This window comes from Pipistrellus hanaki, assembly GCF_964339955.1.
Source record: "Pipistrellus hanaki genome assembly, chromosome: 1".
NCBI lineage: Eukaryota > Metazoa > Chordata > Mammalia > Chiroptera > Vespertilionidae > Pipistrellus > Pipistrellus hanaki.
The window spans coordinates 200,626,936-200,639,534 of NC_140503.1; the positions used below are offsets into that span (position 1 = coordinate 200,626,936).

General features: G+C 38.4%; 1 protein-coding gene across 8 annotated transcripts in view; it reads left to right on the forward strand.

Moving 5' to 3' along the window:
- KCNIP4 (potassium voltage-gated channel interacting protein 4) overlaps positions 1 to 12,599 on the forward strand; it is an 899,162-nt gene that overhangs the window by 785,693 nt on the left and 100,870 nt on the right. For 3 of the 8 annotated variants that reach the window (XM_084898606.1, XM_084898605.1, XM_084898612.1), the window contains exon 2: positions 11,528 to 11,633. The exons of 4 other annotated variants lie outside the window; for them this stretch is intronic. In XM_084898606.1, coding sequence (XP_084754732.1) covers positions 11,528 to 11,633 — 106 coding nt within the window. The remainder of the gene's footprint in view (positions 1 to 11,527; positions 11,634 to 12,599) is intronic. One more of the 8 variants, XM_084898607.1, reaches the window with a different exon arrangement.

A 12,599-nucleotide genomic window follows, 5' to 3' on the forward strand; every position in this document is an offset into this window, starting at 1 on the left:
GATAGTAGATTGTCTTAAAGCAATATCCAAAGCAGGTCACCACCATTTAGTCAGTCTGCCAGCTTTGAAGCTATGAATTTCTTTAAAAATATATCAAGCATGTGAGGATCGCACTACTTGCACATTTTCTCATAGTGTGAGACTTTACCATTTACATGGCACTATTTCAATTTTGCATGCAAAGTGTGACTTCACTTTATGTAATTCCAAAAAATTTTCATAGGCACGTTTTGATGTGTTCAAGATACTAGTTACTTATAAAAATATATCTCAGAGTGTCTACTTTATTGGCTTGAAAGTAATTTTCTTCTTTAGGACATAGCACCTCAATAGCTGTATTATAGTTTAACAATGGATTTTCCTGGCTCAGTTTCTAATAAATAAAATGTTAAGCAGCAGATATAGCTGCATGTTTTCAAGGCCAATATCTCACATTGGGTGTCAGTCTAAATTAGTTACTAAAAATCAAATTAGAAGGAAGAGCTACTCAGACCCATTTAGGAACATTGATTTGTGGTCCTTGATTTCTCTGTTGAGCTGATGGAGAATTTAAGATCTAATCATTAGGGAATCTTTCCACCTACACTGTTTCATTGAATCTGACTAACTCTAAACTCACATTGACATAATCTGTGGATATCATTTGTACATCGACATGTACAATATTGTGACTGGTAACTATTGATCATTTTGATGGGCTTAATGAGTCGCAAATCTGAATTTATGTTCCTTTCTAACTGCTGAGAATGTGCAAACATCTTTTTTTTTCCAATAAAAATTTGTATTTACTTAGAAGTATTCAGAATGTCAACAAAACAGCTGCAACTTTTTTTTTGGCAATTACAGAGAGGTATTCATTTAACAGAACAATTATTTTGTATTAAGCTATATTAGAATAACGGAAGATGAAAAAAAATACCATCCCTCTACATAACTAATATGTGCTGGGCACCAACACGAACCTGCTTTAAATTTCCATGCCGATTTACAACCCCCATATTGTACCAGGAAAGTTAGTAACTATTAAAAATACCACCAGGACAGGAGTATCAAAAGACACATTTGTTAACTAAACAAACAAACAAAAAGTGTAAGTTTATAAACACACCTTACACAGCCTTACATTTCTTTTTTTTTTAAAGGACTGAGTTGTATACAGAGGAGTTAAATGCTTTATAGACAAGACAAAAAACTGCTCTAGAACCAACTTATTCATCATTATATTCTTCTTCATCATTTTTCTTCCTCTTCTTGCTCCTCTTCCTCCTCCTCATCTACCTCATCTTCCTCCTCTTCCTTTCTTTTCTTGCTTTTTCAGCCCTGACAGCTATCCTTAGCTCAGTGTAGCAATATCTTTTTAGTATTTCTCCTTCAGCTAAGATCTTCTTTTCATAGGCTGCTATCACCAGCAGTGTGATTTTACATCTCTCCCAGCTTCATTGCAACATCACCCATGGATGGGCGGGGATATTCTCCTGTGATGTTTGGGCCATACTCAGAACAAAACAAGAAAAAGGCCAAAGGAGGCCTCTTGGGTGCATTGGGATCCTTGAATTTCTTTTTTAAAAGTTTCCCTTAAGGGGGAAATAATATTTCATTTCTCTCTCACAAACGGGCCTAGTCCAGCTTTGTCATGTCTTCAATTTTTCCATTCTCTTTAGCAGACATGGACCTCCAAGTCTGAGCACTTCTTAGGCAACTCTAAGAAGGTGACTGCAGCATCCAGGTGCTTCTTCTTGTGCTCCTCCCGGCAAGTTTGCCCAAAGAAAGCATAGGATGACCTTTTGCCTCTCAGCTTTTTAGGAGTGCCCTGGCCCATGTTTAATTACTTTTTCTCAGCAAGCACACAGTCCCCCAGTGCCCAGTGTCTCACACATGCCCCAGCACTGTCCCTGTGGAGCTCAATGTAATGCAGTTCTGTGCAAACATCTTTTCTGCTTCAAGAGATGCAAAGCAACAAGTGGACAAACAACAAAACAAGAAAACGGAAACTCATAGACACAGAAAGCAGTATGGTGACTATCAGAGGGAAGAAGGTTGAGGGGTAGTAAAGGCTCAAAGGGGTCAAATATATGGAAACAATCACGAAAGATAATCTGACTTTGGGTGTTGGGCACACAATGCAATATATAGATCAACTATCATAGAAATGTACACTTGAAGCCTGCATAATCTTATTATCCAATGATACCCCAATTAACTTAATTTTACAAACAGAGATTCAGACGTGAATTTGAATCCTTAGGTACTTGCTGAGGGATAAAGAAGTGACCTTACACCCTCTGAGATATTTCAGTTCTCTGAGTGTAAACTAAGGATCATACCCAGCTTGCAGAGTTGTGAGAGTGAATGATAATGTATGTAAAATGCCTTATCCTCTGCTTAGCATATATCAGGTGCAAAATAATCAATAGTCACACTGAGATAGCTGCTTTTTTTATAAAAACCAGTGAACACTGACATCTTTATATAAAGAGCCACTCCCACAGTTCACATTTTTTATGCCACATATCTTTATGGAGAAGCTACTGTATGCAAGACATTTAGGTATCGAGCAGTGAAAACACAGAAATACTTTCCCTTCAAAGAATGTACTATCTGGTGCAGACCAGCAGGCAATAATCATGTAAGTAAATTAAGTACACTTCATTTTAATAGTAACAGGACTATGGGTAGGATACCAAAGACCCCACTGTACCTGGGAAGTCACAGTTTATGCCAGTTGTCCTGGTCATTATTAGTAGTGACCTTTTTTCATCCTCAGTGGTGATCCAAGTTGGGCAATACGTTTTGTAATTCACTGTATTCATTCGCTAGGGCCACTATAACAAAAGGCTGGGTGGCTTAGGCAACTGAAGTGTATTTTTCTCACAGTTCTGAGCCTGGAAGTCCAAGATCAAGTGCCATCAGAATTGGTTTCTCCTGGGGCCTCTCTCTTTGCTTAGGAGACATATCAGGCAGAGACCAGTGGGTGACAAAGACAGAATGAGAAGTGTAAGTAGAATGTAAGACAGACAGATAAGTTTTGGTGGGAGGATTGTACACATTTTGTGGGCCATTGTAGGGAATTTGGCTGTTAGCCTCATTAATATGAAAAGTCAACTGGCATTCAATAAATATCAGAGTCATTAAATCATTAATTTGAAACCAAAATGGGAAGATCCTCACTCTGGTTTAGTCATATGTGAATGCTTAGACTCAATAGAGATTTACTGTCAAATATAGAACATGGTAACTCTACAGGGGTAGAAATCCACTCAGTTGTAGTGAATGGTGACTAATTTTCCCAGGAGGAATATACTGGGTAGCAATTTATAAAAAATTTCCAGTTCTATTAAGAAGCTACCATAAGTACAGCACCAATTCTATATATTAAAAGAATGTTCTGCCCTGGCTGGTTTTGCTGAGTAGATAGAGAATTAGACTATGGATTGGAAGGTCCCGGGTTCAATTCAGGTCAAGGCCACATATTTGGGTTGCAGGCTCGATCCCCAGTAGGTGGCATGCAGGAGGCAGCCTAATCAATGATTCTCTCTCATCATTGATGTTTTTATCTCTCTCCCCCTCTTCCTTCCTCTCTGAAATCAATAAAAATATATTTTAAAAATTAAATAATGTTCTGTATAAAGTAGAGGGTAAATATTTAGCCATGGTCTAATTTAATTTTTCTGATGTTCCTGAAAATCCATGAATTGATGTTTGTTAGTTTCCTAGGGCTTCTGTAATAAGTTGTGACAAACTGAATAGCTTAAAACAACAGAAATTTATTCTCTTGCAGTTTAAGAGACCAGAACCCTGAAATTAGGGTGACAGAACAGATGGCTCCTTTAGTAGGTTCTGAGGGACAATCGGTTTTATGCCTGTCTCTTGGTTTCTGGTGACTGCTGGCAATCACTGGCATTCCTTGGCTGCATCACTCCAGTATCTGCTTTAACCATCACATGGACTTCTTCCATGTGTGTGTGTGTGTGTGTGTGTGTGTGTGTGTGTGTGTGTGTCCTCTCTCTTACAAGGACTTACGGCCCACTCTAATCCAGTATGACTTCATCTGAACTAACTAATTACAGCTTATTTCCAGATAAGTCAATTCTGAGGTACGTTGTGAACTTGGATTTTTGGGAAACTATTCAACTCAGTCCAGTGTTTATGGAAAAACAACTAGAGGTCAGTTTGCAATATCAAAATTGTAAGGTGCAGTTCTTGGGAAAATCTACCTGTCATGGATTAGCCCCGAACAGAACAATGTTGCTGGAGTTTGGTTTCACATTTGACTTACTCAATTCAGTTGGTCTGGAGTGACCAGGCATGGCTATCTTTAAAGCTACCTGGTGATTCGAATGAGCAGCCAGGGCCAAGTAATTGGAATTCACAAAATTGAAAGTATGTGAGCTTTATCACTCATCTTATTTGATTTTCATCCCAAGTGTCTGACACAGTGTCTACTTCATATATAGTCAATAAATATTTATTGGTTAAATTAATGAACAAATCAATTTACAGAATAAATACATTGTTGAAAGATGAGAATTAAATATAATGACCCTAAGGATAGGAAAGTATTTTTAGTATTGGAAGTTATAATGGATGATGTGTTATTTCTTCTAGCATTTGAAGGATTTTGCAGAAACAATTACTTCATTCATCTCTTAACTTCCTTGAGATTAGTAAGTGTCACATATTATTACCCCCATTTTTCAGATGAAGAAATTGGATCTCTTAGCAAAGCACAGCTTTTTCTTCAAGTGCATTATTTTTTAATACCACCAAGAACTTGATGGATGTGCTATAGAAAATGGAATTAGAGGCAGCATTTTTAACAAAGGAGCACAGGTCACCAGGATTTTGTACCATATTCAAAATAGGATGACTTAAGTGCCTAACTGGAGGGGCAGAAATAAAAACCACTGCACAAAGTAAAACATATGCTGTAGCTGCAGGTTACACTGTTGGAGACCCAATAAGTGACATAGGCTAATTATATTAGAGCCGTTATAGTGTAATAATAAGGTGATATAGATGTCAGACTATCAGACACAGAAGTTAGATGGACATGTGGTAATCATATCTTATCACTGCCCCTTATAAACTGCAAGCATCTCTCTATCTTTAACTTTCTGGACTGTTATTTGTCCATCATAATATCCTCTGCCACATAGAGTTCTTGTGAGGGTTAAGTGACATAATGCTTGTGAAGCACTTGCCATAGGGACAGCTCATCTTCTGATTGTTCCTGGAGCACTGTCTTTTAGAATTATTTATCTATATCTTTCCTTGGGGCCAGATCATGTTCAAGTGAAGTTTAGAAAGCTTTGCTGTGTTGCTGCTGAATTATCTTCCCCATTAGAGTTTAAGTTTCATGGGAGCAGGGACGAGGCTCATTTTTGCCAATGCATCATGAATATTTCTTGAATAAAACATAAGCTAGATTACTGCACTTCTATTCTCAAATGTCCTTTATTTTCTCCCTATTTCACTCTAAGTAAAAGCCAAAGTGCTTATAATGAACTATGAGGCTCTACAGGGTTTGATACTAAAAGAAGCTGAATAGAATGAAAGAAAACAAATATTTTTAAAATGTTTTTAAGCATGTTTTCAAAGGGCAGAAATCAGGTAACTGGCCAATCACAAAATGAACAGGGTAGCCTAAAGTACATGAAAAATAATGTGGATGGGGGAGGGGTGGGGGAGAAAGGTTCATTAAAAATAAAGGAACACTGTTGGATAAGAAAATGAACTTTATAATTCCACATCATTTTAAAACTCAATTCACAAACTATATTTGTGTTTTCTGTCATCAGAAGAGTCAACTCCACTTAAATTTACTTAATTTTCTGCTTTTTTTTTTTACTTACCTCAAAGGAGATATATATATATATATATATATATCTCAATGAACATGAATTTTTTGGGAACTAAATTTTACATACCATGGATTATTTGTGTAAGCTTGTAGACAAGAAATAGTGCAGTAGGGTTTTAGTTTAATTAATATTTATAAAAAATATTATTAAACAGGCACACTCAAAATAGACATTGGGGTTTGGGGAGTGCTTTAATTGCTGCTCTATTATAAAAGTCACTTTGGAAATCTTCCTCTTTGCTCTGGGTGCCAAACCTTATACATTTCTCCCAGCATCCCCTGGCTAGGGGAAGAGAATATTACTAGCCAGGGCTGCATATAGGCAACCTCGTTTGAACCTTCTAACCACCCTGGGATGCAGCCAGGTCTGGCAGTACTAGTGTTGGTGTGATCCAGGTGAGGTCACTCTTCCATGCCTTACAGAAAGTGGCAGAGCTCAGATTCAAACCAGTTTTTGGTTTTTGTAGTTGTTTTCTGACTACAAAGCTCTAAGTCTTTCTACTACATGTCACAATGAATGAGCCCCAAATTACTTACATTGTTTCATGCTGGTAAGAATATTTAACATGAGATCTATTCTCAACACATTTTTAAATGCACAATGCAGTTTGGTTAAGTACAGGCACCACATGGTAGAGCAGATCTCTAGCCCTTACTAGTTCTAGCACTTACGAATTCATGCCCTGGGCACCGTATAAGTAAGCACTTTTGGTAATTTTTGCAGAGGAACAAAAGAAAATTGGGCTTCCATCATGGCTCTTAAAGGTTCCCAAAGAAAACTGATGCTTTTATCTTCTCATTTTCTGCTGTGTTCTCTGGCTAGTTCTGCCAATAGAGAAGAGCAATCTCGTGGACAATGGCAAGCATTTAGTCTTGATCTGGAAAGCACTGTGGTTTTCGGTCATGCAGTTCAGCTAATAACCATCCTGTCCTCAGCAGACTAAGGCTCTCTCTAAATGTTTCATGAGGCATGCAATCAACACGAAAGTAAAGCAGATGAAATGGGACCCACCCTTGATTGAGTCAGAGGCAAAGACAGCCAGCCAGACAGAGATAGAGGACAGAGAAAGGTGAAAGAGAGAGACACACAGAGACATAGAAGGACAAAGACAGACAGAAGCATGCAAAGAGAGGGCAAGAGAGATAGAGAGATGAGGAAATGACAAAGACTAAGAAAGAGAATGAGGCTTACAGAGCTAGAGAGACAGAGACGCAAGACTGAGAGGCTGACAGACTGATCAGCACTTATTTTATGGCAAACACGTCTTTAAGAGGCAGTTCTAAGAGTTAAATTTACTCTATTTGCATTTAGATTTTGTAGATCATTTGGAGCAAATTCAAGCACTCAAGCACCTTTCGGTTTCCTCCTTCTTAATTAATTGATAGATAAGAAGAGGTAATTTTATAATCAGGCAAAATGAAACAGGCCCATTAGCAAGGGTCAGAGTTCTGCCTCCAAAATTCATAGTGACACAATTAAGGATAGATATCTTCCCATGGTTTCCAGTGACCAACCCTGCTGCTATCCATCCTAAAAGGGGTGACTGCAGGGTCCAATAGCAATCAGTATAGTGTGGCAGCGATTTTCAGCAAACATTATCCCCAGAGTATGAACTCCAAATTATATGGGACCCTGTTTCTTCAGGAATAAATTTGAAAATATAAAATGAACTCTGATCTGTTTTCATCAAAGTCTACTACCCTATTATGTATTCTCTTTACTTATCTATTCCTCTGCCCTGACTAATTGGGGGTTAATTAAATATTTTTAGTATTCCACTTTAAATCCTCTGCATATTTATGAGCTGTAGTCCATTGAAAAAACAGACATGCTGGCAAGTAAGTTCACATTTGCAACCAATAAAGAGTGTATTTCCCAGCCCCGGCATGAAGTCACTGCTCATGAATTACCTTGTCAGGGATCCAGAGGAGACGCAGATGGGATCACAGGGCCATTGAAACTCCTAATAATTTTATCATAGTTGTTTATTTGTGGAAGGGCATGGAAACATCACTAGCCATTTTCCTACACCACAGGCTTAGTGTCTAGGAAGCAAAACATTGTCCATAATTCAAAAGCACAAGATAGAGGCTGAACAGGGTTCTGAATAACGGAGCAGAGCCTTTATTCCCATGCAACGCCACAGAGAATATGCGCTTTTGCTATCAGCTCTACTGCAAAAAGAAGGAAGATAAGCATGATTCTTGTTATGGAAAATTGCCAAGTCCATCACTATGGGCATTACTTCTTGAATTCATAATTCATAGCCCATCACCCACTACTGAAACCTGACACTGACATGTAACCAGCATTTTTGTGTGTAAGAGAAAAGCAGTCAGTGAAAAATGACCCCTTGCATATACCTCTATTGAGATGCGGAGGGTCAGAAATAGGGAGATGCTGATGGCTGATATGTTTTCAGTAAGCTCAGATTTTATAAGATAAAACCTTTCCCAATGGGAAAAAAATGATTGCATTTTCAGTCATTTCCATCACAATTTAAAGTGGCCTATTAATTGAGACATTTACTTAGTATTCTTTTTTTTTTTTATTGTTCTATTACATGATTTTTGAAGTGCTAGTATACTAAAGGACTGGTTTAACTTCTACACACAGAGATAAGGGAGTTGATGTCATTTTCATTTCTAAGGCAATAAATTTGTAAATAGATTATTAAACTCAGTAGTTTATATACCCAAATAATTATGGTATTACTTTGTCCGTAGTAAGCACTAAAAATGTTCATTGAATAACTTAATAAATGAGTAATTATTCCACAAATATATGTTAGCACTAAGATTATATGTAATACTATGTACTGCTTGCTAATAATCCAAATAAGGTAATGAGCTTTCTCATCTCACAAGATATTTTTGCTCAAATATAACTCCAATTACACCTTCCCTGGCCACAATATTTAAAATTACAAATCTTCCCCTCCACACCTCCCTACCTATCTATCCACCAACAGAAGTCTCTAGACCTTATCCCTACCCAACTTTCTATTTTGCAATTGATTTTTGTTTATTATTTTTCTTCCCCGACTATAATGTAAGATTAATTAAAGCAAGAGTTTTTTGTTGTTCAGTGCTTGAAAACAGTTTTCTCACACAGCTGGTCCAATTATACAGTTGCTTAGAGCAGAATAGCACATCCAGTAACATTAATTCTCTAAAGTCTGCAAGTAGAAATTTTCAGTCTTACATTGCAGTAGGGAAGACATATGTCAAATCCATGGTTGTATTATTAATTGTTTTAATTATATTTGTTATAATAAAGATAAAGTAAATTTAGATTTGTGATAAAGGAGAAATAGAGGCCCTTAACTGGTTTGGCTCAGTGGATAGAGCATTGGTCTGTGGACTGAAAGGTCCCAGGTTTGATTCCAGTCAAACCTGTTCGATTCCAGTTGCAGGCATATCCCCAGTAAGAGGTGTGCAGGAGGCAGCTGATCAATGTTTCTCTCTCATTGATGTTTCTAAATCTCTATCCCTCTTCCTTCCTCTCTATAAAAAAGCAATAAAAATATATTAAAAACAAAAACAAAAAACTAAAGGCATGTGGCTGAACCTTCCTGTCTAATTCTTTGTCAGAATAGGGTTTCACTCTGCAATAGGGTGTGACATTCAGAACAATAGACTATGATTGGGGAACAATAGAGAAGTTAGAGCAGAGGAGGGGAAGTTGTCAGGATACAACAGGGCCAGCTTGCCAGAGGCAAGTGTATTTGAATTGAGTTAGAAAGTCTGCATGGGCATTTAGAAATTGGTAATTGGAGGGCCCACCAGATTCCCCATACAGTGGGATGGAAGCTTCCAGTGACCTGAAGGGAAGAAGCTGCATCATGCTTGGGGAGTAAAGCAAAACCCAATGTTCTAAGAAGGAGGTGGCTCTTAGATGGATGTGCCCTTCACAAAGCAGTAGAAAAAGTCCAACTAAAGAGTCCATGTTAGCCTGACTGGAAGGCTCAGTGGTTGAGCATCAACCTATGAACCAGGAGGTCATGGTTTAATTCCCAGTCAGGGCACATGCCTGGGTCATGGGCTCAATCCCAGGTGTGGATGTTCTATCTCTCTCTCCCTCTTCCTTTCTTTCTGAAAAAAAAAAATTAAATTTTAAAAAGATTATATATATAATCTGTGATATGTGAATCGGATTTACTTTGTTTTAGAAGTTTAAAAGGTTACCTAGATACTAATCTAGAAAGTGAAATCAGGTCTTCTTTTGTTATCAAAAGTGAATTTATTCACTAGTTTGCCAGACATTTATTGATCTCCTCCTATGTACCAGACCCTCAGCCAGCACCTGGGAGATGGAGTGAATAAGACATTTCACACCAAGTCAGTGCCAAGACCAGGGGAGAGGCCAACAAAGTCAAGACACTGGGTATGGCCAATGGCTGAGGCCTCATTAGGAGCACTAGGGAGGGTGGTGAGAAAAACTGTCAGAGGAAGGGGCCAGGGGTATATGGTGGCAAGTGAGGTTTTACTCCAAAGGACAACATGAAGGCTTTAAGGGCTTTTAAGCAGGAAGTATGATCTAATTTGATTTATGTATCTACTAATTTATTGTCATTTCCTATTCAAGAGATCTATCAGGTTTTATAGCCAATAGACACTAAGGTGGGGAGAGGGGGAGGGAAACAGCTCCAAAGGGAAAGAGATCAGTAGCCTTTTGATCAGAACTTCTTATAAGTATGAGATCAAAATTATTATAAAGTACAAAAGCAACAAGCAATATATTTGCAAGGCCCATATTATAAAGATTGGTCTAACTTTAATTAAATAGCTTCCTTTGCTGTCACTTTATATTCAATACTTTACAAATGGATATGGGGGAGGTAATATATCTGTTCACGTGCAAATTCAGGCTTCTGGGCAGGCAGAGTAGGCAGGCTGAATCTGCATTAGACAGTCAAGTTTGGGGACCTTGCCCACGGGGGTGACTCATGATTTTTCTTAAATTCTCCCAGACTATCTCCTGAAGTCACAGACACCCTCGTCTACTCCTGGTTAACAGTTTCAAACATACCTTGCTTGTTTTGGAGTTACTCTGCTTGAATAATTCCATCCAGTAATGTGGACATGTGAAGGACTGTCTCCCTCTAGGCTTGTCATTTATGCTAATGATGCTGCATATCAAGGACATCTATTCTCTCACTTTCAGGGAAGGCAAAGGTACTAACAGGTGATTGCAGTGTGAATGATTTATGCAAAGCATCTCTCTCCTTGGCAATCAGAGATGAGGAGCAATGAGAACAGAACACTGCCATGGGGCCCTTAAATGCTGGTTTGAATATTTACATTTCAATCCAGTTAACTCTTTCAATGATATTGCGTTATTTCCCATCTAAGGTAAAAAAAGAAGCCACCAAATTCTTGTCACTCAGAAGATATGCTTGCATGATTCTGTTTTCACTTGCTAATCATTATGTTTAATGTAACACAAGGAAAAGGTTTGGAAAAAAAAACCCAAAATATAAGAATAACAGAAAGGGGAAAGATTTTTTTTTTTCCCTTCTGGAGTCCCAACCTACTGCCTGTGATTGCCTGAGCTGCTGGCTGAGTATAGGTCCTGCCTGCTGGCTTCCTCTGATACCGGTGCAGCCTGCCCGCCCTAGTGTCCCGGGGAAGACAGAGTTAACGGAACCTGTCGGTATCTTCTAGGTTTCCTCTACGCTCAGAACAGCACCAAGCGCAGCATCAAAGAGCGCCTCATGAAGCTCTTGCCCTGTTCAGCTGCCAAAACGTCGTCTCCTGCTGTTCAAAGCAAGTTTGTTTGTTCTCGTTTGTTTCCCCACAAATGTGTGTGTTGTTTGTTTAGGTCTGCATGCACAGCAGTTCTCTGCTTCTGAAGAGAATCGGTACCTTTTATTCCACAAGACCAACTCTATGGATGTGTACGTGTTTACCTAAATACCCAGGGGAACTTTTGTGCAATGTCAAGGTGCTGCCTGATTGGCAGATGGACAGCGCAGTGCTGGTGACAGGAGCTTGGGCTTCAAAACATTTGGAAGTTTCTGTTTGATCTGAGGCTCAGATGACTCTTGGGTTCAGAGCAGTGTACCCTTTAAAGTGTATTTACCTTGTGAATTTATTGACTCATTTACATGCACTTGGTGCTATAACTTAGATACTGCCAAACTTCAGAAATATCATTAGCTTCGAAAAACTACTATAAAGTGAAAAACATTTACTACACAGATGTGACTTTTTTTTTTCTTAGCCCACTCACCACCTTTATCAATCAGGGTTCTCTAGAAAACAGAACCAATGCATACAGATGCATACATATACATTTACATATACATACACTAATACATGTATATACACATATAGATTTACATACATACATATAAAGATATTTATTTTAGGGATAGGTTCACACTACTGTAGGACCAGGCATGTCTGACGTGCATAGTCAGCCTGACAGGCTGAAAACTCAGACAGGATTTGGTGCTGTAAGCTTGGGCAGAATTCCTTCTACAGGAAAACTTCTGTTTTTTGTCCAAGGCTTTCCAACTGATTGGATGTGGTCCACCCACATCCAGGGTATTCTCATTTTCTGAAAGCCAATGGATTATAGATGTTAATCACATCCACAACATATCTAGACAGTAACACTTAGATTAGTGTTTGATTAAATAAATGGGTTCTATAGCCTAGACAACGTGAGACACATAGACTAGCCAGCATACTCTCCATTTTCTCTTTCTCCAATTTCATGCCACTTTTAAGG